General features: G+C 39.4%; 1 protein-coding gene across 1 annotated transcript; it reads right to left on the bottom strand.

Annotated features, from left to right (window-relative positions):
* On the bottom strand, positions 1-27031 carry tox (thymocyte selection-associated high mobility group box). Its single transcript, XM_029132479.3, has 10 exons — positions 26442-27031; positions 16364-16429; positions 13176-13286; positions 9361-9636; positions 4787-5032; positions 4035-4271; positions 3776-3856; positions 3211-3687; positions 1592-1752; positions 1-1245 (listed from the first exon to the last, which is right to left on the bottom strand). The coding sequence occupies exons 1-10, from the start codon at positions 26544-26546 to the stop codon at positions 1209-1211; spliced, it is 1797 nt and encodes a 598-aa protein (XP_028988312.1). The 5' UTR covers positions 26547-27031; the 3' UTR covers positions 1-1208.
* Positions 27032-27883: the final 852 nt, after the last annotated feature.

Genomic DNA, 27883 nt, shown 5'->3' with positions numbered 1-27883 from the left:
TTTTTGGGGTAATGACTGCACATCAATGCAGCGCTGACTTTATTCTCAAACACATTATTAGAATCTAAAAATAAGAAAATCTTCATGGTTGTTGTTGCCCCGTCTTTTTATCAGCCAAAACACACATTAATATAAAGAGATGCAGAGCCAGGGGAGCGACGTCTCCCATCATCGACACTAAAACAAAACTCAAGTTGATTAAAAAAAACATTCAGACAATCTAGCAACAGTTATAGTTTCTTAAATAGCCTCTGAGCACAGAGAAGAAGAGGTGATGACAGAGACCGTGCAACCCAAGCAGCCACTCATTAACACATCACACACTCACACACACAGTTTGGATCCAAATCAATATTATCAAGACATAACGCAAGGAGGAGCTGTCATTGTACAAAGGTCTGTTTTTGTCTTTTTTGAAGAATTGTTTCATTTCATTATTTCAATGACTAAATAGCTTTTTATCTTTTTCCTGTAAATCTGAGCATCATGAGTAAGAACGGTGAAATCGTAAATAACGATTCCCACACACTGCCTGGTTTATTGTTCCACCTTTTCCTTCATAAGTGTCTGCTCAGAACTCTGGGCCTCAGTTCACACTAAAAACAAAACAAAGCTTATCATCACAGAATTAAAAAAGGAGCAGGGAAACGATAAGTTGTTTTTGGTTATTAACCCTCATTGCGAGCTGTGTTCTTCTGGCTTTGGTTGAAGACGGATACAGCAATAATCAGGTCAACGAAAAAAAAATCTTTCCACAGTTCAAACAGTTATATTACAGCAATTTACACTTGCTCTAAGAGCCTCCTAGAAACGATGGTGAACACCATCTTTACAGATAAAATGTTGGGTCACAGGAACATTGCGAGGAATATTAATTGTGAAGTATATACACCTGTTGGCCCCTGTTACAGCACAGTACCTCCCCATAGTACTCAACCAATTTAATCTTCATTAATTCATAAAATTATCAGTATAAAAGATACAGCCACTAAGTTCATAACACTGTTCTGATGTGTCTTAGCACAGACAGAGTATGAATGTACTAAAATGTTCCGTTATTGAACTGCCTGACATTTCGTCCGAAAACAGTGTTGCTGACTCATCCTTGGATTAAGGTTGGACTCTGACTTGGCTCATGTAAAGTGGGGCTGGACGTTTCCATGGTGTGGCAGTGCAAGGGCTTGGCGGAGGTCTGAGGTGAGGGGAGATTAGCTCAGATACAGAGGTTTGTCTCTCTGGAGACTTCTGCAAGCAGAGAAGAGGAACAAAAGACAATTAACTACAGTGACACACATTTCTTTGGATCTGTTATTGGTAGGTGCAACTAATAAAATAGACTAAGTGCCATTTCAATGACACAAACAAGGGGTGTGTGGAAGGTGGAAGAGGGGTCCAGGAGGTGTTTGACTCCATCGTTGGTGCCACTAACTCAGTCATTGTTATCTAAGTACTGTAACCAGTGTCTTCTTGCATGATTAGTATTTTTACATATTGTTTACAGTAAAAGTTTACAGTGTTGTGTAACTCAATTTGCAAAACTAAATTGAAGTCCATCACAGCCCAGAGTCTACAGAAATGCCTGGGAACCTACACATTGCCATGGTAGTCAGTGGTCCAGTCCAGAGAAGGGTGATGGTTTGGAGTCTGCCGACCTAGTTGGTGGTAGTCCACCGATGATGACATCACTGCTCCGCCGTTAAGCATCCCTCCGCCCACTGGCTGGTACTCAGACTGAAGAGATGGATGGTAGCCCTGGAAATGAAATAAATAAATAAACTCATTTACAGTATATCTGCATCCCACCGTCTAAAGCCGAAGTTGGAATTTTGAAGCAGAACCGTAGCTAAATGTTTAAATTTAAATAAAATAAGTTTTGGACCAGAGGTTTAGCAACACTTCCAGCAGATGGTTTTAAATCAAAGTGAGATCATTCACTCACATCGCTTTTATTGCACTGGTGTGTAGAAAAATGGATTCTAATGAACAGATGTACGAATGGAGTATGAAAGTGCACTGAAGTTAAGAGGAACTAGATCAATCGTTTAGTATCCTGCTAATTTTATCATCTGGCATGAGGACAAGGAAAGGTAGGAGGAGACAAGGAAGTAGGGGGGAATGGAGCAAAAGAGACGTGAGCATGTCTCTAACCATAAGTTACTTGAAAGAGAAGACTGGTGGAAAAAAATGAATGAGTGCACTGACAAAAGTAGCAGCAAAGTTTGTGTGTGTGAGAGAGAGAGAGAGAGAGAGAGAGAACCAGAGTGGCTGAAAGCCTGAAGTTAATCTGAGTGTTGTGAGTGAAAAATGAGAAAGAGGAGGACAGCAGGTGGTTGGGTTCTCCCCCTTCTCCTCCCCCACTCGTCCTCTACCTCACCTATTCATCCATTGTTGAGCAAATTCTTCTCCTTCACTCCTTCACAAAGACCCCATCTGCCTCTTTTGTCTCTCTCTCTCTCCTCTCTCCCTCTCTTTCTCCCTTCCCCCATCCATTCCCACTACTCACTCAAAGAAAAAAAGTTTGGATCTCTGTCACTATGTCTCTTCTTCTTTTCCTCTAGATTTTTTGCTAAGAATATGCAAAATTATGGAAAGAAAGGGGATTATGGGAGTGTGGGATTTAAAAGTGTGCTATAAAAAGAGGGATAAAATGGGAAGCAGGACTCAAATGCAATCCACCCCCCATTTTTTAACTATATGGAGGAGGCCTTCGGACACAAGTTCCTAGTTTATAATAATTTCACAGCTGCCCATCTTCATCTGTCATGAGCAGAGAGGGTGACAGCAACAAAACAAAGACGTCTTTCTTCAACATCATACTTATTAATTACTGTGTACTGTGTATGTTAAAGTGAAAATTACCCTTTTTCATGAGATCAAACTAAAAAGTATAGTTTTGTCACAAAGCAAGCTAAAGACCATGTCCCACAATTTTCTTTTTTTTTGCACTGCACAAAACATTGAAGTGCTTTGAAATAATCACAAAAAATGCAGAATTTTAGTAAATCCGCTAATGAAGACAGAAAGAGAGAAATGCATCGTAAATACTGCGCATCTGTATGATGCATCCTAAATGATGTCAGCTTCCTCCCATCATGCGGAAAATGATTCTGTTTCTATATCAACAAGTTATGTCTTTTATGTTGTTGCCATGTCAAACACACAGTTTGAGTCTGCATGCAATCTGCCCGTAGTTTAGTTTGTTTGACTGACCTGTGTGATAGCAGAGGAGTGTGTCATTCCCAGTGAGTGTCCACTGAGCTGCTGGTGCGGGTGGTGTGGACTGTGCAGTCCTCCCAGATGTGCCTGGCTGTGGAGTGGAGGGCTGACCTGTAGAGGAGGCGTGGACGCTGCCACCATGCTGCCGAGAGACAGGGCTCCCTGGTGAGGGACGCTGGTCTGTGGCACAGTCCCCCTAGAAGACAGACCCTGGAGCTGGGGATGGATCTGGGCTTGGGGTGGAGACAGGTGGGAGGCAAGGCCAGGGCTTGAGGCATGGGAAGGATGTGAGAGGTGGGGGTACGGCATGTACATCCCCAGATGCTGAGGAGGGAGGGTGTGAGAGGAAGGGTGCTGGCCTGGGTGACCGGGGTAGACGGGAGGTTTGGGAGAAAACATGGAGGCAGAGGAGGAAGAGGAAGAAGAGGAGGAGGAGTGGGGTGCCTTCATTTCAGATGGGTCATTGTAGCTCTGGAGAATAAAAGAAAAGCGGATGATTAGTCTGCAGGTTTCTACACAAAAACACACAAGTAAGACATACTTAAATACACACGGATACCTGTGAGACCAGGCTGGCTCTGTACGCAGCCAGTTGTTTCAGATACTCTTTCTTAGCTGTTTCTGTCTTCTTCTTGTATACCTGAAACATTATTGACTATTATTATTACAACATTAATGCTGATACATTTTCTAAAGTAACCTGACATCATTTAATTGTGAATTCAATGTGTTTATTTTGTCAAATAAAAGTTTCAATTATAAAAATATTTAAAATTTTATTTAAATATCTAAAATAAAAGAGAGCAATGAGGCTCTACCTGTTTCTCTTCCTCTCCTAGCCCATCCCACATTGAGGCCACAATCTTTGACACCTCCCCGAAGGTGGCATTGGGGTTCTGGGCCTTGATGTTGGCCTGGGTGTCCCTGAAGAACAAAGCGTAGGCAGACACAGGCTTCACTGGTTCATTGGGATCTTTTCGCTTCTTCTTCTTTGGTGTTTTGGGTTTCTTGGAGATGTCCACTGCTGCCGACCGCTTCTCTGCTCCAATAATATGCTGGGAAAAGAAGGGGGTTGAATACATTCCGACAGACAAAATATATTTGTGTTGTTTCCCGGCAGTTACCATTCCCTGCATTGTGAGCGATTATGTTGCCCATCTACATTTCTGTGTGTTTTCATGTGTGTTTTAAGTCATGTTTTGCATGACGTAAAAGAATAATAGAGTGGCTAAAGATATACAACAGTACAGTGTTGGTTTCATTTCCACAGAATAGTAGCTGTTAGTTGCAGTGTATCTTTCAGTGTGAGACATCTAACAATGATAGCTAATTTCCATCTAGTTGATATGCAGAGGAAATGGGTCTATTATGACACATACCATTAACATAACAACTCTGCAGAGTCTACAGTCAGTTGTATAGACACATACACACAGAACACACCACAGAGCACTAAGGCTGCCACAGCTCAGCGAGATATGAGTCATAAAAACACGAGATGTGTGTGTGTGTGTGTGTGTGTGTGTGTGTGTGTGTGTGTGTGTGTGTGTGTGTGTGTGTGTGTGCATACCCTGAGTCCATCGTCATTCTCATCTTCGTGTGCTGAACTGGAGGGAGATGGCGTGGCAGATTTACTCCCAGGAGGTGACGGTGAATTGTGGGTAACAGAGTTTCCGTTCGGACCCAGCTGGGATTGGTGAATGACGGATAGCTGGTTCTGCTGACTCATGCCTGACTGGCTTCTTGGTCCAAGTGCTGCTTCAATTGGCTGTTGACTGCTTGTGAACCGGGAATCAGAGTTCACCATCTGCTGCATCTGCGTGAACACAAAGAAGTAACCTTAAAAGTTAATGTCATTGATCAATCAACTTCTAGAGCTGCCAAAACTATCATTCACATACAGCTTCTATAAATTAGTATAGTACAATACAGGCAAATACAACTGTACGCTATGGCGCTTTAGTTGAACGTGTGTATATTCATAATTCATTACTCACAATGCAGAGCTACATTAATAGGCAAAATATAATATCATATAATATCATAAAGGCTTTATGCTTATATTATATTTATATAATAATTACAATTAGTTTGATAATAGTTGGCAGTATTTTCATAATAGTTTTAAATTATTATATAAATGCATATATACAACATAAAAAATATTATTTAATGACGTCAGATGTCCAAACATTATTTAGGCAGTGCAGGTAAATAAACTATTAATAAGCATTGTTTATACATCTAACACTTATATAATTCATTGAGGTTGAAGCAGTAAATCCTAAATGAGAACGTATCAATATAGCAGAAATGTGTGTTGCTGTGCATAAAACCACACAATGTGGACATAAACCTCTTTAATATTTTCACACCAAGAGTGAAACTGGGTGACATTTAATGTGTTGCCTCATTTAATAATGCACAGAACTGTCACTGGTTTAGTAGCTTTCACAGTCTTTTGTTCAAAACTTGTGTTTTGTATTCAGTTTCATGTTTGTCTCATGAGATTCCTTCCATTAGCTCTGATAGATGTACTGTATCAATGTATCAACAAACAGTTAAAGATATTATGTTTAAAAACTGTATCTTTTATTTCAACGAAAAACAAAATCAAATACCCGGCAAGTTTTAGATAAATGAGACAAACTGTTAATTTGTAGCCAGCACGTGTGTACAGTGATGTCTGGCCATTTCTGTGGAAAACAAAAGTCTGTGACACTCTCTTGTCTACATGGGAACTGTGACACCCACCACCTAGTCTGACGATGGGACGCAGCTGACGGTGTTTTGTGTTCAGAGTTTCCTCTTAGTAAGTATCAAATAATAAAGGATGTGGTCTGGTGTGCGCTTGCCCCTTTGGGCATATTACCTGAACTTGATTACTGGCAACAGTCACTGAATAGAGTCTGTGGTATTTAGGTGGAAAACAGAGTGACATTTCCCAAGATGTGAAGAGGTTTCACACTACAGCATGTGCTGGCAGAAATGATGAAGAATAATAACTGTGGTTTGGCCAGAGCTAAAAACCAAATAACATTCTGGTATAATCCTGCAGTGGGCCGCCTGCATGGTTAATATTAATAAGCTTGCAAATTACTTTTTTGAAGACCTGAGAACCAAGCTGAGCTATTTAAGGTTGCATCAAAGGAGAAAGAAAATATAAAAACGACTGACGGACGTCTTTTGTCTAATCATATTGGCCGGTTTAGGATGACAAATAAACTTTGCATATCAACTAAAAAAAAAAGAATCATAAAAAGAAAAACTCAAAAGAAAAATGCAGAAGAGAGTGAATTTAATAAACGAAGCAAAGATATTTGTGGTGATAACGTTACTACTATTTACATGAGGTCATAAGGTCACACCGCATCGCGTCTAAACCAACATTCCTACAAATATGGCAAACACTCAAATGCATTTACAGCGGAAAAATATGAATCGGATTTTCCTGCTGGGGAAGGAAAATTTGGCAAAATTTAGCATAATTGAATAAGAGGACCAGAGAGGGGGGAACCCCTCATGACTGGCATGACTCATGTATGAGCAATGACACAGTCACTATGCTAATCATACATGGCCACTAAATTCAGAACAGATTGATTAATAAGCGCACGGTTTGTCTGTTTGAGTTAATTAGACACGTGCAAATCTGCATAAATTACAGGAAAAAATGCACAGTTTGCTAAATTGACCTTCCCAGTTTAATTTAAAATGCAGTTCATCTATTCTTAGTAGTAGTATTAGTAAGAATACAAATGACCTATGAATTATTCTCTTTTCTTATTCATATATTTCAATTATCTCAAATAGCAACCAAATAATTTTAGATGTTTTTTTTTGGAAATGTTTCTAGATGCTGTGATTGTCTGAGACCCCGCTCTTGCAATGACTGGAATTGGTTTGAACACAACTGTGATGCTTAAAAGTATATTTATATAGTTTTTACATTAATTTATATTTCAATTCATTTGTCAGTGTTAATCCTGATCACATCAGTAGATAAATTGACTTGTTCTCATCTGACAGATATGTGAGTTTAAAGAGATGTAGAGGCAAGTAGAGTTGGTGATCTGAAAATCTGCAGGTGCGGTGAATCAACTCCAGTTCATATATTGCTATATATTATTAACTTCACTGAAACAATAAAGAAACACAAAAGAAAATCAAACCTCTCAGTTAACTCTACTGTACTGTGCTTGGTACTTCATCAAGCTTAACAGGAACGTCAGATTTATTTCCTGACAACTTCTTTCTTTCTTACAGATCTAACATGCTTGTACACACTGATTCGTACTGTTGCCAATAGACACAAATAAGCATTTACTGTAATGTATCATAACTCTGGATTTTCTGAAGAGCCTTTTTTGCATTTTCATATGATGGTTCTCTTTTCCATTAATTCATAGCATGCTCAGGCAAATATTCAGCTCTCACATATCATTCAAACTAATTTTTTGCTGCTGCTGTTGGAAAATTTTGATGTTTGTTTAGATTAAAACATTAATTGATATTAGAATTTATCAGAACCTAATAACTATGTTATCTGATGGACTATGTTGCTAGTAGATAGTAGATGTAGATGTCAAGGATTATAACTCATATAAACTCATTGGGAAATAATTTCTAGTTGAAACACAAATCTAATAAGATTAGACAGACAAAAAAACAAGATCAGATCTTAACATAAACTGTTACTGAGTAGTTGCCTAATGCACAAATACACACGGACATGAATTTTTATAGCCCTCCACCCTTTCCGTTTAGCCTGAATCAGACACGGTTGCCAAGCAACCATAATTCATGGACCGGCAGTAAATGCATGTTATTATGACAATATAAAAGTGAGCGAAAGGAGAGAACGGGAAAGGGTAAGACACAAAAGGAAAACAAAGACCCTCCGTTGAGGTCACTAAAACTATTAGCCTCAGGCTCGCACAGTTAACACGCAGGTCACAATCAAAGAAAAATAATCACTTTAACTACAGTTATTAAAACTGCCCGTTTGGTGGTGTTTTCTAGACATCATAATTGACAAAGACTAAGAGCTTACCATGAGGTTTCAATATGACACTTGATATTGTAGCAGACAGATTTAATATGGAGAAGGTGACAACAGACAGATCACTAAGAAGTGGGAGGGCTGCAAGTTTCAGTCTTAATAAAACGGGAGAAATCTTTATTACACATACTGACACATACTAACACTCCTGTCTCCCCAATGAACAGCAGGTTTTTTCTATGACAGTTGAACAAACTGCAAGTCTCGGGTCTAGCTTTCATTTCTTTACTGTACGACACAGTCAGTCACATCTGAATGTCACGGCTAAAAGCAGGATTTTCAATTTACTCTGAAATGAAGACTTAAAATATGAAACAAATGTCACAGCAGCCAGCTGCTGTGATTGGCTTTCAAAACCACTGCCCCAGGCAATATCCTCCCGCATACAGTTTAACTGAATAAAATATGTAAGAGTGTAGTTAAAATATGTCCATTGGCTGTCAGATCCAAATTTAAGACTGACTGAGAGGCTACAGTTTCTGCAATGAGTGAAGTCAAAGTATGTTAGAGCAAGACTCAAAGTGATGTTTAAATCGTGTTGTTCCTCAGTGTTGGTTCTGTCCATTTATCAAAGTATCTCCAACCCTGCACCTATGACGATATGTTGATAGCTCTGGTTTGATTGGAAGCTTTAATACTCAGAGTTACTGTATTAAGTATATAATAATCAGGAAGCTTAGTCAAATGACCCAGGGCAAATACAAATGACATTACGGATGTAAGGAAATGAATCAAGTTACTCTCTTGATAATTTGATGCTAATATTTAACATCCCATTCACAAAAACTGTTCTGCTTCATTCTGTTGAACAATATTAAAATGTTTTTTAAAGCTGCTGTATAAATGAAAGTGCACTGGCTGTTGACTTTGTTTAGGTGTTCTAACTTAGCATAATAACAGAGTTCTAATCTTATTTTTAATGGTAATGTAAAAAAAAAATAATGCTAATGTTGTAGAACATTCAATCACATACATGTACCTAGACTTACAAAGCTGTAATTGAATACAATAGTTGACCTCTAAGAGGGATATTATAAGATCATTATTAAGTAAAATATCCTCATGTAATGATTTATACTCACCACAGAGAGTGTACTGGTCATTGGGCCACTGTCTGGGCTAAATGCGCTGCCATTTTGGTTCAGCATAGCAGCTCCATCTTGGCTACCAGGCAGACCCATGCCCTGCAGCTGGTAGGGGTGGTGGCGAACTGAGCTGGGAGCTGGGTCCAGAGTGTGGTACGGTCCAGACTGGGAGTTGTGGGAGAGATGAGGGGACAGCATGTGGTCTGGCAGGTTTGGGGGGGTGATGGGGGGGATGTTGAAGTCGTCATCGCCCAAACCACCTGCTGAGTATGACTATAGGAAATATTGAAAGACACAAATATACTTTTAGAATCTTATTTTAATTACCGCACACTCAACAATACTGAAATTCAAAATGGGAAGGGTGCTGACATATTAAGGTGGTCACAGCTTCAACAGATGGACAGTATTGTCTTCAGCAGAGTAACAACTTGCAGAAAATGAGACTTTAAGGGTGACTAGAAAGAGACAGGTGTTTTGAAACATAAATGTCAGACATAATAGATAGAAAAGATGGAAAAACTGCCCATCATTGTGACCTCTGAACTCTGAATTCAGCTGAACAGCAGTTTGTGTTGTAATGCATTTTTCTTTTATCAGACCAATTATCAGTAATTCAGCCTTGAGAGGAAGGCCTGCGAACAAACAGCTATTCATTCAACAACACAGTCATTTAAATGCACTGTACATGTCGGCTTTGAATGAGAAAAACAAACACAGGCAGATCTGTGCGTGTAAAAATACACGAGAGCTAATCTGACACACAAAAAAAGAAAAAGGCAGCAGCAGCCCCGTGTGAGACTATAAACTAGTCCAATGGCAAAGAACAATACGCGGGAGAAAGGGAAAAGGGAAATGGAGTGAGAGAATTGTGCAAGGGAAGAGTGAGAGACGTGAGGGTGAGAGGAGAGCGAGGCAGTGTTAGAGGAGTCCTCTCATACTAATCTGACAGAGGAGATCTTTTATAGAGACTGACAGCCTTTTCTGCTTGGCTAGCCACACCAGTCTCTCCCTCTCATAATCTTTGCTCTTCATCTCTCACCATGCTTCTCCTTCTACCCTCTTTTGCTCCCTTTGCTCTGCTAATCTCAGCCTCAACTTCCATTTGATCTCTCTCGGTCTCACATTTCCCCCCCCTCACTCTTTTCTGCAAAACCCACATCAGTGATAAGCTATGAGTTGCATGGCCCGCAAGCCCAGTTATATGATGTATTGTATGTGCTGACTAAGTAATTAACAGACACTGCGGTAAACCATGTTCTGAGTTGACAGTTTACCACCTTGTGGGAAACAAAGAACAGAAATATGCTAAAATGATAAAAACAAACCCCAAGAAGGAAATTCTCCAATCTCCATAATTTAGATTAGTGCAAAGTGCATGAAATTACTCAAAGAACACTGGACTGATAAACATGTTCCTTTACTACCATGTGTGCATCTTTTCCTTTAAGAATTTAAAAAATACAGTCAACAAAACAAATAATAATAAATCCTGTTTAAAACCAGGTTAAAATGGGAACATTTTGGTATTTTTAATTGTGCTATATAGGTGCATGTAAGGTTACAGCGCATAAGAGATTATTCAGCAGATGAAAGTAGACTCCACTTTTAGAAATAAATAGCATCTGTCAGCATGTTTTGTGCACATGTGAACACTGCACCGTGTCCTCATCGACGGATTCAAAAAGTAATATATAAGAAAAGCCAGACTGTTCCGTTCACAGGAAGCTCCAGCAGCACAGCTCCACAATAGGATCTAAGACATTATTGGGAATCTGGACGAGAACTATGAAATTCATAATGTTGACATTTAAATACCACTGAACATATGGCACTGCAACAAAATACTGATTCACGGTTTCTTTAGTTTCACTCGTCTTGTATTTTCTCCATGTATCTTGTTATGACATTAAACGCACTGCACTGATTTATCAGGATCTAACAAACCAACTGCCTGTTTCACGGTCTTGCTCATAAACACTGTGTCCTGTTGGAGCTCAGAGCTCTGCATAAATTACAATACACTGCCTGTGTGTTGTCTGCCTCTCTCTCACTCTCACTCCCTTGTCTACTCTCTCTATCATTTTTTTCTGTTCTGCATAAATTACTCCTGTATCTCCGACTCTCTGTGCTGTTCCATTCATGTCCGTACAACAGGCCTCTCAGGCTTCTGGAAAGACTAATGTAGTCAGGATTAAGTCTTTTCACTCTTGTGTGTATACGACAAAGACACTTCTCCATGTTCATGATCGTTTCAAACTATAAGAACAAGCACACAGTAACAAAGTTAGACTATTTATATCCGTTTTATAGGACAGTGGAGAAAACTAGATGCAAAGTCATTAAATTAGATCATCATCTACAAATGAGGAAATAGTGCACATAGGAGAGTATTTGGGCATCTCATCATAAGGATGCTTCATTGATCAGATTGTTTTGGTTACATGCCGCGGTATGTTAATGCCAAATCTATTGGTTGTCCATGTATTATTGTTGTGCTGCTTATGATAATGAGTGTTTTAGGGAATCATAAATAGCAAAATAACATAATCTAAAATAAAAACACTACACTAATGACTGGTTATAAATTGGAGATAACAAAGTTCTTTGTCTCTTATGCTAATGTGTTTGGAGAGTTTGTTAAGATAAATGCTAAACCTAATTTATATTTAGTCACTTCACTTGTCTTCAGCAGATCTGATAGAAATCAAGTTCAAAAGTTAATGCAACCCAGAAAAAATCATGAGAGATTGCAATCTGACTCTCAAACTGCGTGTAAAGGAGATCTGAGACAGATTGTGCCAGCCCTTGAAAAAGATGTAAATGCATCTTGTCTCAACAATCCACACGGAATTGTTGCTCCTAATACATCAATAGACACTCGGTAAAAATAGCCACTCACTGATTTTATAATATACCCATAGTCTGTCTCCTTTGTTCACTGTTGTGTGAAAGCAACAAGTAAAAATAAGTCCAGCCTTTTCTACATGGACCTGTGCAGTATCATCAATTACCAAAGCATTGAGTGGTGGTGTCACTGCTATCGTTGATCATATGTGTGGGGGAGAGCACTGTTGTGTATTAGCAAGAAAGTAAAGTGAGATGAGGACTGTGAAGTGTAAATGAGGCATAGATTAGGGTCAAAGCTAAACACAGAGCACCTTACATGTGGTTCAGTGTTTTAACCAGGGCTGTGTCCATTGTAAAGTCGATTTCATCAGAACGACACTGAATTTTTTTTTTCTTAGAGTAACAAAGCTGATTTATACATGAATTTGTGGTGCTTAAACAACCCAAGTACAGACCAAACCCCATTCTATAGAATATTTCCAGTAAAACCAGTAGAACAACAGGTCTACACCTGCCAAACCGCCACGTTTAGATAAACACAGGAGAGCAGAAATGTACAACTCCATATGTAAACATCTTATATACTGTATACCATGTGACATATATACTGTAAGTATATGTGAGGGACTTAAAATGTTATACCCTGGAGGGTAAACTTTGGCCTAATCATCCCTGATCCAAAATTATCCTTGTGATCTTTAGTTTTACACTTCTGCCACCTGCAGGTTAAAGGTCTTTTAATTATGGCAGATTTTCTACATCTTAGCATTTGTTAATTACAAGCAGTTTAAAATTTCAAGCGTTTTCATTAGTTCTGAAGAATATTAAGTACTCTCCCATAAGGATAAGGATTTCTCACAGGTCAACTCAAAAGTTTGTTTCACTCTCACAAATACTGTAAATGCCACACTTTTATTTTTAGGTGTGTGTGCGTGTGTGGGTGCGTGCGTGTGACTATTTACCCAAGGTACACGGTGTGTCTCTGCCATGTGCGTGTCTCTCCTCCAGTGCTGAGAGGGTGGGTTTGGTGACGTCACCTTGCTGGGGGGGTGAGAAGAGTGTGGCACACGAAACTGTGGGGAAAAATCACAAAGACAACCAAGGATTTAAAACAAGCCCCAGGAGTAGCGCTGGAATGTGAAGTTTTAGCATTAGGAAAAATCCTTTTCCTTTTTATAGACTGTGCACACTAAGTAACTTTCATACTGTAAGAATTGCTCGGGCACTGTCTTGCACTTCAGCATCAACATAGAGTTTCAATGTGCTGAGAGATAAGGTCAGAGGAACCACAGAAAATACATTTTACACTATGAATGCTGGTCTTCCATTCACTTTGATGAGACTGGGTATTGATGCTATATTTGACTTATTACAGTACATAAAGTGGGCATGAGGCAGTGGAGTCAATCTACTGCAGAGACTCTGCAGGTGGAGTCAGCCAATTGCAACACAAAGTGTCTATTTATACCAGACTATAATATCCTCTCACACAGGATTGACAGACGGTTTCCTCTGAATGCCATGTCCCAACTGGTAAGCCTGCCTTGACTGGTCTTTGCTGGATGCTGTCCTTAAATTACATGTCAAGAGGACTTGTTTTTTTATCTGCAGCATATTGTACTCTTTTAGCCATGTGCTTGACTTTTAGGATGCTAATTATATGCTAAGCTATCTAGTACACTGCAAAAGCCACCAAGGTCCTTTTAAATGAAATTAGCATAAATGTAAGATCCTGGTCTCTGTGTAATTTGCTTTTCTTTAACATAAAAAAGAAAATATTTATCTGGATGAAATAAAACCCGTAAAACCAAGTAAATTTAACACTAAGTGTATATTAGATTCACTTAGTGGTTTCTTATTTGTGTCTTGTTCCGAACACTTGAACTACAGTCTTCCAACAACCTTTAAAATTGGCAAGATGTTACTGTACATGAAATTGATGAAATACAACTAAGCATTTTAGTACTTCCAGTATACCTGGTTTATCACAGTAAATACACTCTGCTGCTCCAATTCCCAAAATGACAAGGATGAGAAGGTTCAGACTGGACTAAAATTGGTCACATTCATCACTGCAACATCTGACTTTAGACACAGGTACTCCAATATTACAACCAATAATTCTTATTCCACACACCACTCCCCGTCTTCTTATGGCACAACACTATGAATAAAACATCAAACCATAGCTTCCTATAGTACACAATATTCTCTATATTCTACTTTATGAATAATGTATCTCAGAAGTTTCTTTTTAATATGGGCTTTGCTTGGTGTTAAGGTAATTCTCTCCTACACACAAACACATCTGTCCCTCCTGAGGTTTTACTAGGCCTTTGTAAACTTTAAAGTGAACGCAGTTATGTCCACAGCCATTCAGAAACAATGTTTGCTTGATAGTGCAAGAGTAATCTAATAACAGTCGATATTTAGTATGATCTATAATTCATAATAGAACAGCTCAACATACACTTTCAACTCCACCTAAACAAAAGGCTTCTGAATTTATTTTATAATGAGAATATGTTTACTGAATGCTAGTGTAATTATAATCATTTTTTAGCAACTGAAAACTTTTAAAAAATAAGCAAATTTTTCTTTCCATTGATATCTTTCACTGCAGTAATTATATTCACTCAGTTAATCAGAATGCTGCATTAGGTTACCATAATTTCCGGGCTAAAAGCTGCTGCTTTTTTCACCGGATCCTTACCGGCTTACGAGCTTCATGACGCCAAACAGCTTTTTTTAAGAAAGCAACCATATATGATTGACTTGTTGACCGCATCGGATGGACAGCGACGACAGAGCAGATTTCTGCCTTTCATAGATAGCTGACTCGACAAAAGATACTGCGAAGACGTTTTGTTACCTCTTAAGCGCAAACCATGCAGGACTTACTGCACTCAACGAAAGCCAAAACAATCGCCACCTTAAAAGAAGTCAAGTCACCTCTGCTTTTCCACGAGGAAAAAGTCAACGAAACAACAAAAGTGTGGGGAAAGCAAAACATTCACGGTATTTAAGTAAAAGTTACAAACATCTTTGTGTATCATCTTTTTGCGCAAATATTTAATCCTCAAATATCTCTCAATGTGGACACCTGCGGCTTATAGACAGGTGTCTGTATATGAAAAAAAAACTTTTTTATGAAAATCTAAAGGGTGCGGCTTAAATCCGGGTGTACTTTATAGCCCGGAAAATACGGTATGTAGTGTAGGCAATGTTGCCACGTGACGTGAAAGCTAGGAATCATGTGAAAGTCGTTTGTTTAACTTCTAAGTCAAATCCTTTGTTTGGTTTCAGAGTCAAGTCTTTTTGTGTTTAGTGCCATATGTTAATAGTGTTTAGTTTCTCCTCGTTTATTATTCTTATTGATGTTTTTCTTTGCCATAGTTTGAAGGGGTGTTTTTTGCTGTTTAAGTGTTGTGTGTGTTTCATTTTTGAATAAAAATGTCTACTTGCCTTGGCTTGGTTGAGCTCCAGGAAGCACCAATGTAGGCTCTAAGGTTAGATGTGGATTTCTAAGGCTGCTATAGGAATATGAATAATATACTTTGTTATTAAAGGTATCCTGTGCATCCCAATTACTTACTTACTTAGTGTTCCATCTCTAGAGCAGTATTTCATGAATGTAACTTAAATGTTTAAATGTTCCTAAAATTGGAAGTAATAATAATAATAATCATCACTACTATCACTGTCTTTCAGGTATAATTTTAATCTCTTAGGACTTGTTATGACAAAACTGTATTGCTGTATTGTATATATTGTATATATTTTACTGTAATTGAGAACTACAACGTATATTGGAAAATCATACACACAGTCAACTAATGGCATCAAATGAAGCCACCTATTTGTTAACTTTGTGGACACCTGGTCTTTTCTTTTGTCTATACATGCAACTGTTTGTTTCAGTTTTACTCATTCATGGGTAAACTTCCTCTTGGGAGCATACCTTACTGCTGAAACAGACCCAACTGGTATTTGTTTCAACTGAAGAACACATAATGTAAATGTATTTGGACACAATGAAAGGTCAGATTTTTTCATTTCACTCGCTCTTACTCACACAGACACACACGAAGACACACACTCACAAGCAGACGCACACATATGCAATGCTTGTTACAGTACAGGCACTAACCTGATTTGTTGAGGCAAAGTCAAGGCCTGCTTCTGCCATACCCAGGAACATGGTGTCCCCTTCCAGCTGGAGGGAGCAAAAAGCAAGAGCAACAATGTCAACAATCAAAGGCAGTAAACAGAACAGTCAGGAAGGGGACAAGTGAAGATAAGAGTAAAGCAGGGCTGATAGCAGCCAGTTCACCCCCCTCAGATCACCTTTCCCCCTCCATTTACATACATACCTTAATAAGATGACATATAAACACTTTCAACAACCACAGAGTAACTATAACTATAACTATAGAAACAACTACATTATTGCAACAATTCTATTTAGCATTAACGAGCCTGGAGGATGATCAGTGTCGTACCAGTTGTGAACCGGTTTTCAGGTTGTCTGTTGGACTCAAACTGTCATTAAATACTAGGAACATTACAATGTCATGACTCATATCTGTCGACATACATTATGTTATGTTATGTTATGTTATGTTATGTTATGTTATGTTATGTTATGTTATGTTATGTTATGTTATGTTATGTTATGTTATGTTATGTTATGTTATGTTATGTTATGTTATGTTATGTTACTCTAATACTACAGGCAGCAATAATGAGTCATATTCAGTGAGTCCATTGTTTGGTCCAGACCTTGATTTCTGAGCCATTGATCAGTCCATTACTCAGGTGTTCATCTTTTATTTTGTTTGATGGAATATTCACACATCAAATTACAAATATTGTGTAACACTAAGAAAGAATCATGAGTTGAGTTTTTTGCCAATGAAAAACTAAAATGTGCCCAACCAGTTGAAGAAAAACAGCGTTTCTAAGGGCATAAAACACAATCACAATTTGTTATGTCCTAGTTCAACGCATCCATCAGTCACACAAACTAATGATAGGAAAAGTCCATGAACCAGTTTAATAACTGGTTGAACAACCTTCAGCAATAAGTTCTTTTCTTGCCACTATTTCCTAGACGCAGATATCAGCGCGGCTATCAGCATGATTTTTCACACACTTCCGTGTGTCATGTCTGTCTGTTGGGTGAAAAGGAAGCAAGCTAGGGCTTCAGGCCATCATCTCATATTGACCACAGAATCCCTGTAAACAGAAAGAGCGATGGCATGGCAACAAATATCCATGATGAGGTCATAGCAGAGAAGCAACAATGACATTCCAAATCTGTGTAGGCTACAACAGGGAGCCATGTTGGAAACGCAACCATATCCAGCCTAAGACTAAACAACGTCGGAGACTGTTAGACAACAGCCACGGCTACAGCTTTCTAGACATATGCATTCTGATTTTTCAGGTCATTTGCACAAAACACACAGCTAATAAATAAATTATTCATATATAATTTATTGATGATTTAGTGATATAGACAACAGCATTTTATGCTATAAAACAAGAAGTCATTCATATCTGACATTTCTCTGATGCTATTGGTAGCTTCAACGCCTTAACCCTTTACCAAACCCACCTTCCTTTCTGAACTACGAAATCTCAACTTATACAACAAATCATCACTGCTGTACTGGGTACCTGCGAGACAAACACTTGCCCATGTAAACACACACACACTCACTGCACACAGTCACACAAACAGACACATACAAGTGGACAGGTGGACAGGCAGGTGTAACTGCCCCATCTATTCACCAGCTGTTGGGTATAATGCAAATGAGGTGTAGGTTTACAGAGTCAACAGAAAGCCAAACTTGTGACGCACCTCACACGCTGTGACTTGTAGGAGTAACTTCTCACGTTGATGTAATGTTTCATAGTCTACAAATTTTAAATTTAAGCAAAGGTTAACAGCAAAATCCTGTTTCATATATAATGTATTTGCATAAAAAAGCATTTTTTAAGAAATCAGATGTTGTTCACAATAGAGCTACGAGTATAAAAGATGAATGAATACACTAACCAAGAAATTGACATGTATTTGATCAACTTAATAACAGACTATAATTCCAAATATTTGTTTATCATAGATGAGGTTTCACTGCATTTACATACATTTTACTAAGTATGGTCTAAACTCAGTCCGATATTGGCAATCAAAGACCAAGAAGACCAGAAGAGATGCATGGAGCCCAGATTTTTACAACTTTAAGTCACAAAAACCTAAATACACTCCAACATTGCGTATGTAGAACTATTCAAACATTGACTTTAAACATTTGTAGATGCTGAGCGAAGTGGCTGACACATCCCTGCTTTCGAAAGGACAAACAAGAGCTTTCAACCTAGTGTACAGTGAATACTGTCAGAAAGGGAAATGATGAGGACAGAGGGAGGAAAGAGAGAGAGAGCCCAAAGAGAGAAAGAGCAATGATTTCTATTCAGCAGGTGCTCAGTATAAGAAGCAGAGTGGAACCTAGTTCACTTTTCTTTAGGACAGACAGAACAAGTGAAACGTTAAGGACTGACAGTGATTTTTGGAGAAACACAATCCAGCACATTTTACAGTGCTGGCTAAGTGTAAGCGATAATGACGATAATAATAAGAGTTCACTACAGTACATTACTATTATACTATTATTACAGTACAGTACACTAGATACATACACTAGATTACCCTGTCTTTCTCCTCTCTGCTGCTTCCTCTCCTGATTCTCTGTATGTGTGTGTGTGTATGTGTGTGTGTGTGTGTGTGTGTGTGTGTGTGTGTGTGTGTGTGTGTGTGTGTGTGTGTGTGTGTGTGTGTGTGTATTTGTGTGGGTAAGGCAGACGTTTGAATAACAAACAGTCAGCTAAGTGGGTCAGGGTCGAAGGAGGGGGGTGGGGGGGCAGGGAGAGAGACTATTAGGATGACAGACAAGGACAAAGAAAAAGAGAAAAATACAGTTTATGGGGGGAAAGCGTTGAATACAGTGGGCAGAGAGAGAAGGCAATGTTGGGACAAATGAAATGTGAAGTTGATGAGAGGATGGAGAAAGAGGTAAGCAGAGGTGAGGAGAGGGAGTGGGGAGAAGGGGGTAAGGGAGTGAGCAGACAGTGAGCTGTGATGTTACTCTAAAAGCAGCGTAAGTCACATTAGTCATATTCATCCAGAAAATCAGCCATTGAGGAGAGACATACATGTACAAGAACTGTGATCTGGCTTTTATATCTGACTTTGGGTTTACGCCGTGGAAAAAACAAAACAATACGTAATAATTATGGATTAAACTTTAACTTAAATGTAGCTTAGCATATGAAAGAAATAAAGTGTAATAAAGTTTAATAGGTTCCAAAGTCAACAACCCTCAGCCAGTATTTTGTTTGTTCAGTCTGATGTCCTCCTCGACTACAGCTGGAAGATGGCAACATGACTCGTCTTTCTGCAAATGTGTCGCTGTAATGGTTGAGAAAACGTTTGAATCATTTGCGGCTGCGTGAAACTATTCGGATGGACGGGACCTAATAAATTTTGGCTGATGGTGAAGTGTATCGGGTCACATAAATCAACAGTCATCCCTGCAGAGTGAGCTGTAAAGGAAAATGAGACATTGAGACTTTGTGTTTGTGTGTGTGTGGAGGGGGAGAAAAAGAAAACTGACATTCACAGCAATTGTTTATCTGTCTTATCTCTGTTGCCATGACAACAATGTATACAGAACTATGTACACTGGCTAAACGGTATTCACCCTAGCTGTAAATCTAGCTTGTGTCTGTGTGCGTGATGCATCACTTTAGTATGCATTGCTCACTATCATATTCATATGGAGGGAAATTCTACATTTGTATAATGCGTTTGTTCCCCCAACCGGTTTACACATACATGTGAGGACTCAACTGCATGGATCTTAGGGTAGGGTAGGGTTGGGTGGTGAGGTTAGCTTAAGGTTAACACAACTCTCCAGCAAATTTGTTTAGTTCAAGGCCATGAAAACAAACATGTGTGTGTGTGCGTTTGTATATATTTATTACACTAAGGGGACAAATACTATGTAAAGTGCCAGATTCTGACCTGTCCTGGTGAGCTGTTGGAGAGTGAAGGACTGGTTTTATGATTCAGGGTCCAATTAGGTACGTTTGAGGTGAGAGTTCTATCCGCTCATCCAGTGGATCCAGCTGTGGCGCATTCAGAATGCATGTTTATTCAGTCCTTTAATAAAAGTCTCTAAGAAGCGTCGCTGTTTGCACAGATCCTCAGTTTTGCTTTAGTTTCTACAACGGATAAGTTGGTTTGCTAGTTAAATAGTTTGCTTACACTGTTTTTTATTGTTTGGGTCTGCTTGCTGTGACATCTTTTCATTGTTCTGTCACTAAACCGGTATTTTATACAGATACCACAAAAGACATCTTAAAATCTATGATTTGGCAACTTGTGACCGAATGTCTTTCATGAGACTATTCTTTAAAATCCATGCCTAACTTCCCAGATGAAGCACATGCTGACTGAAAACTGAAGTCAGAAATAGACAGCAGAAGGAAAAGGATCCATACACTTTAAATGTGACATGTTTATTTTAATCTACCCACAGTAATTAGTACTTCACTGTAACATATGAACATGAACAAAAGCTGGGTGTGAAAGAAAAATTGACTGCAACAATGGCCCAGGAACTGATCCAGTGTCTTCCATCACAAGTTAATTGATCCAAGCCATTGTCACTAATAAAGTACACACACAAACACACACAAAACCACGCAGCAGTTATTGCAGTATGTGATTTGATTGCAATATGTTTGTTTTGGAAACGAATTCCTGATAATTAGTCTCTTCTGGCACTGCTCTATCTCCACCCATCTGTTCGATCTGGCATCCCTCCACCAACCAGGAGTCCCTCATCGCTTCGTCCCTGTGATTCGACCAACTGAAACACCTTCAGCCACATCAACATACAAGCAACAGTGCTGAAAGTCACCCAATCATCAGTGGGCACCAGGGGTGGGGGCCTGAGGGGAGTCTGGCGAGTCGTTCTGTTGTGGGAATGACAGCCAGCACGGACAGACGGACAGACAGATTGACTGGTTGCGTTTCTGATAGATAATTAGATGAGATGCCGACACTTTGGCTGGTTGAAAAGCTGTGGAGGGAAACAATGGGAATGTACAGTAAATCTTTTTAAATAGCTGAGACTGTATTACCCAAATACTTCTTCATCATCGCACTCACTTAGGAGTTAAGCTGATGTGTGAGATGTAATAACTAATTAAAATGACCTAGATTATACTCTGGATCATCTTGGTTTTATTGTGAATACTTGCCAGTGATGACAATACCTTAACAGAGCCAACTCATGTGGAGCAGGTTTATTATTACACGAGTAAAAAACGCTGGTACAAATAGGAGCCCAGCACAGAGGAATTAGAGCCTGAGTTGGACGGTGGAGAAGAGGTGCGATTCACACAAAACTATCAGTGCGGGTTTTAGACTGTATCGAAATGAGTAGTAGCAGCAGCAGCACAGCAAAGAAACTGAGATCATGTTCCAATGTGTACTGGTTCAGCGTTGCATTGAATGTTGTGCATTGCGTGAGGCTTGAACAGGGCTAGAGACTTACATTCTTCTTTCATGTTATGTTGGAAAATAGCATCATTTCCTGCTGGAAAATACAGCAAGGGGCAACAAGCTATAAACGTAAAGACCGTCTATATGGACTAAACTACCCCCACACTTCTTCCGAGCTTCTAGCTTTTTGCAAATGCTGCATAAAACCTCTTGACTGTATGCAAGTATTTATGTGCAATTAATTTCCGGCCTAATCAAGTATGAAAACCTAAAGCGACGGTGAGACGACATGCAAAACATCCTGAAACATAGGCAGCTAAATGAATTGGATCATTTTTCATATTATCACTAAGCAGTTTTGTATTGACAGATAGGTAGAGGCAAGAAATGAAAATGACAGAAAGAAAATTAGGAAAATTAAGTTCAGTAGTAATGTTTAGTGTAACTTCATATCAAAAATGAAACCGTGCGACTTTCAGTTACGAACACAGATGACTGATTTGTGATCTGACACAAGTCATGAACATTAGTCTAAAATAACAGCTATTATAGTAATTTGCTTCGCTTGCTTCTGTGTCCCACTTCGCTTTTCTACATTATTTGAATATCATCCTGCCCCCCCATCCCAGGTTACAAGTGTTCTCCTGTTCTTTGCTAAGGTCTGCTCCACTTCTCCATGTGATGTTTGCTTTAGAAATACCTCACCCAGCTTTCACAATCATGTTTGCATTAGTCTCTCTCTCCGGCACCCTAACCTTCCCTTCCTCTCCTACCATCTTTGACTCCCCAGACCTCCTTTTTCTTGCTTTGCCCGTTTTCACTCTTAAAGCCACAGAATAATCAAATCACTCAACTATGAATACATACTGAATTTTACACTAAAATCTGCTCATGCCGTTGCAGGGTTACAACTTACTTCACCTATTTATGTCTGTGCACACTCTCTATGAGCACTGTCTCCCAATCAGAGCTCCACATGGCTTTCTCGCTTCTTTTCATTTAGCCATAATAATAAACACTTCCATCTGTCCTTTGACCATGACCGTGACCATCCAGCCAATCAATCGATCACCAGAACAAGTTTTTCAAATCCTATTTCGAATAAGAACCTTTTCCGATAAGATATTAAGGTCAGAAGATTACGGAGCAATGCATTGGGCAAAACATTTGCAGAAATGATGTTTCTGATGTTTCTGTTTTTTTTGTTCTACCAGGAAATATAGTATGAAAATATTCATCTTCATTTTCATACTGTAGCAACAAACCATACATTTTAAACTGAACTGAGTTTTCCTGGGTATTCTTTCAACTATAATTTAATCCAAAGGTATTTGGTTGGCAAAGGTGTAAACTGCAGGATGCTCACACCAGAATGTGACTAGGTTCTGATTGGGTTCTGGCAACAAATGCATTTTAGTTAAGATTGGTGAAAGATTCTATAAAGAATTAAATGTTAATCAAATGTTTTCTGGTATTTCAGTTCAGCAAAAGGCTCATCATGCCTTGGTGATAAGATGTAAATCTAATAACGTAATAACGGTAACAAAGTGTGGTGTTTTTAATACAATTCCTACAAGCTGTATATGATTTGGCAATCTAAGTCATGGAAGACCACCTATATGACTATGGGCATTATGTGCATATACTGAGGTAATAGGATGAATTCTCCGTGCTCTGTCTTTACTGTACATTCACATGTCTGTAATCTATCTCAAACACACACTCCTTTCTTTTTCACACATCTCTCTGCCCTGTTCCTCTTCCTTTTTTTTCTCATTGTTTCTTCTGTGCCTCCTACTTTCCTCTCCTACTTCCTGTCTCTCTCCCCCTTTCGTCTGCTTCACCCCTCTCTTCTCTCTTTCTCCTCTCGCTCTCCGTTTTTATATAACCTCTGTCTCTATTTCTCGCTCTATCGCTGTTCCCCCACACTAGTAATATGATCTCTTCTATCAGGATGAGAGAGCCGTGAATCAAAAGGCAGAGAGAGAAAAATATTACAAACGTTAGTGGGCCCACCCCCACCCCCACTGCTCGCTCGCTCGCTCTCTCTTTCTCGTTCTGTCACTCTCTCTCTTTCTCATCTGCAACATCCCTACCCCCAATAACCCTCTCTCTACCTCTCTCTCCAGTCCCTACCCCCAACCGCACAGCTCGCTCTACATCCCAGCTTCTCTCTTCTGTCTCTCCTTCCCTCTGAAACAAATACACTCACTGGTGACAACACATTGCACTGCGATGTGGTTCTGTACGCTCAACATTTCTACACTTTCTGGGCTCAAAACCTGCTGGGTTGATATACTGTATTGTCATATACGTCCAACATATCAACATCTAATGATTAAAATAGAGCACACATAATAATATAAACTAGATAACAAAACATAAATCTAAAATTCAGTTCCAAATCTGCACAACAGCTACACATCATTTAGCCCATACATTGAAAATGTCCTAGTTTGCTGCTGCTTTGCAAATCTTGTTTTTTAACAGCAGTGCCACTTGAATATTACTAACAGTTTGTCAAATGATTTGTTATTTGCATTCAAGCAGCACAACTACGAAGCTACTTCGTTCAAAGCCAGTTGGACGTTTTCTGCAATGATCTCTCATAAAGGTATTTTTAATATTAGTATATTGGTTCTGCGTACAAAGAAATCATTTATAATAACACTTGTTATTAGGCTAACTTACAAATACAGGCAGAGAGTCATCGTAACTTAAGAACAGGCCTGTGACAGGCAGAGGCTGTTTGGCTATAGCAGATCTTCAAAATGTGAACACAATTCTAACACAGCTGTCATCTTTGAGACACAACTCAAACTGAACACGTTTCTAATGAGCAGTAAGGTAGGATCTGTGTGCAAAAGTCTGCATCCAACTACAACGGAAAGAAATGTACAGAGAAGCTGAGGAAGACTAGGGACGGGCAAGGAGGAAGATAATGAGAAAGGCCAAGAACAATCAGTAGCGAGGACTGTACGCCAGGACGCTGTTTATAGGATGACAGTGAAAGAAGCACGACAAGGAGTTCAGTATCATGTGGACATTTAAAGAAAGGAACAGGTCATTGTTTCTTGCTGGACAATATTGGACATGTAGTATATATTGACATGATAACATCTGTTGCATTAGTATTGGTACTGGCTCTACACATTTGTAATAGCAGTTTCTCCTTTGTAGAAGTGAAAGCGGCCAAATGAGGGTATAACAACTTGTAAGGACTATTTTCTCCCAAAAACAAGAAACACTCACATTTCGACATAGGGCTCCTTAAATTGCATTTACTGTAACCACATGCCCAGGATGCTGTGGCCCAGATTATGTTACATAGAGCTTTTTACTTGCTGTGTGCTGGATCTGAAACCACTGTCTGGTTTTGAATACAGGATAACAAGTTTTGAGGTGATACTTTAGTTGGATTTGTAAAACAGACTACAACACTGATTCCAAGAAATATTTTTCAACATTTGGGAAATGTTGACACCAGTCACCTGTGTCACCAGACCACCTCTACTCCAGCAATAATGACAGGTGTGAGATTTTGGTAAGGATACTGAATGATACATGATCAGTGAAGGTCTTTAGTAATCACCATAGATTACATCACAGGTAGCATCACAGGGGCCAACTAAGAAAATGGCTGTTCATTTGCTCAGAGCCAGTGTTGCATTTTAAATATTAAAATTTAAGTTGTTACAGCCAGAAAGCACGGCACGTGGATATTATGCATGCCTTCTAACCTGCTCCATGTGCTTTAGCTGCACACATACATACCCCTGTAAATAGCAGACCAAAATAATGAACTGAACTGTAACTGAAACCCGAACTGACAGATTAAGATTTCCATACTGCAGGACTGTAGCATGCATGATTTAACAGCAACACTAGCAAAACTGGATGTTTAAAACTATACAACAGCAGCAGCATTAATAGTTACAGTATCCTGTTGTCTTGTGCTATAATTAAACAGAGGCTAATAATCTGTCATTAACTCTACTAGCACTCATCAGCCAAATTAAATAAGCAATTCATCTCTGTCAAAGGAGCAGTCATCTGTGTAGCAGCTCTGTGTGTATTTGCATCCTTTTACCTTATAACTTGCCACTTAATATACATGTGGAGACTACTGGTTCCAGGTTTGTGTACTGAATCAGACCTTTGAACTTGGTCTGCTGGAAGTGGAAAAGCGTCTCAAACACCCAGATTAACTAAAATGTCACCAGAGATAAAAAAAAATAAGAAAGGCATAAATACAGCACTGATAAACGACTTGAGCAAAGAAATAGCCTCTGAATTGTAATAGTGCGTGTTCTTCTCACTCACAATCTAATCATAATACTTGTGTGTGTCCAGCTTGTGGAGCATTTGAGTTTCACACTTTAAGATGATTGGTAAAGTTTTAATTAAAGATGCCCTGAAATCAACAAAAACAATCGCAGAATCAAAAGTCAGCTCGTGTCGCCCCCACTCAGAGGATATGATAAAAGTGTCGAGTAAAAGCCACTGAAGGAATGTAGTTACCTTTAACGACCGCGTTAATTAAGTGGAGCCTAATAAATCAATTAATGAGCACATAATGAGCAGAGGGAGGATGAGGGCTTCAGACAAGGCTAAGCAGCGGTGGCTCAGTCAGTCTCGTCCTTACCTTGGGGGTCCCGTACGCCGGCTCGGGGTACGAGTGTTGCCCCAGCCTCGTGTGGTCTGACGCGGCCAGAGGCTGAGGAGGCGGCGGGTAAACTGTCACATCCATAGCTGAAAATCCATCCACTTCTTCTTCTTCTTCTTCTTCTTCTTTCCTTTTTTTCCCTCCTCTGATAAAACCTTTGGCTACTTTAGTTTTTATGCAAAGTTGTAAGGTTTTTTAACGACTCCACCGACGTCAACACCAGAAACAGAAACGAACTAACGTAGTTTGAAACCAAGCGTTTAAATTAGAGAAAAGACGCCAGGAGTGAATATGCGGTGAAGTTTACGCTGATGCTCGTCTCCCGTCGCCGGCTGCCGTGCTGCGCTGGCCGCTGACGTTACTGACCGTAGCAAACTTCCCGCTAAACGCACTTTTGGATAATGAAAGTCAGGTCAAAAGGCAAAGGTGGTTTTCGTACTTTAACCGCGGTCGGTATCAAGCAGCGGAGCCCGGTGTGTCGCTGTCCCCGTCTGGGACTGTGCTCGGTGCCGCTCTGCTGCTCCTAGTGCGCGCGTGCTCGGTGCCGTGCAGCTCGCGCCCCACTCATACAAAGAGCTCCTTCATCCAGACTCAGCCACAACACGCCGGACGCGCGGTTTCCTCGCAAAATAAAAGCCTGCCAAACGTAACGGCGCTATCTGACCAAATCCAACTAATAGATGTAAAGATAACCTTAAATCAACACTGGATCAACAACAGCTACTTATTTTGTCACTGCGTTGTCGAAACGATTACGGTTGCAGAAGCCGCTACGAGAAATTATTTTATTTTGACAGTGGTTGACGGTACAATGTTAATTTTTACCAGCTTAACAGGAATCCGACAGAGAACGATGGACTGTGCTCCATCTAGAGGGGGCACGCGGTGCAGAAAAGCCAAAGATATTGGATCTGCCATAAACATAATATATGAATTGATTCTTGTTAAATTATAACATTTGGTTTGTCACTTGTTTCATTGTTTAGCAACAAGATGGCCACTTAAACCTAGTTTATGCTGTCTACGCGTGTGGCCTTGTTTATTGAGATACTTTCCATTTAATTGTTCAATTACAACTTAATGTTGGGGGTTACGTTAGAATAGGAAAGGGCCCCTCACCAGCCTGTGCTCCTGCTCTAGTTTTTCAACTTCCAATGAAAAAGACAAATACATGTTTTATGAAGTCCATCTTCAACTGTACTAAAAAAAGTTTGACATTAAAAATTTATCATTTCTGCACAGAAGCTGCTAAAGTCCTGCGCTAAAACTGCAACGCCACTGTTTTTGAATCCCTGCCACTGTGTTGTACAAAAAAAGAGCAAGAGAACTCAGTGAGTCCAGCACTTCTTGTACAGGTGTGGCTCTGGTTTTTCATATAATATGCTCATGATTTTGCATTAAAGCTATGGATAAGCAAACAA

This window comes from Betta splendens, chromosome 17 (genome assembly GCF_900634795.4).
Source record: "Betta splendens chromosome 17, fBetSpl5.4, whole genome shotgun sequence".
Classification (NCBI taxonomy): Eukaryota; Metazoa; Chordata; class Actinopteri; order Anabantiformes; family Osphronemidae; genus Betta; species Betta splendens.
The sequence above is the reverse complement of the archived record's forward strand: the minus strand, read 5'-3'. Positions and strand labels throughout refer to the sequence as shown.

Coding starts and splice junctions, on each gene's coding strand:
- tox (XM_029132479.3), bottom strand. CDS start 26,546: ATGGATGTGACAGTTTACCCGCCGCCTCCTCAGCCTCTGGCCGCGTCA. Junction 5,033..9,360: donor TGACCAGTACACTCTCTGTG/GTGAGTATAAAT, acceptor GTGTTCACGCAG/ATGCAGCAGATGGTGAACTC. Junction 3,857..4,034: donor TAGGAGAGGAAGAGAAACAG/GTAGAGCCTCAT, acceptor ATAATGTTTCAG/GTATACAAGAAGAAGACAGA.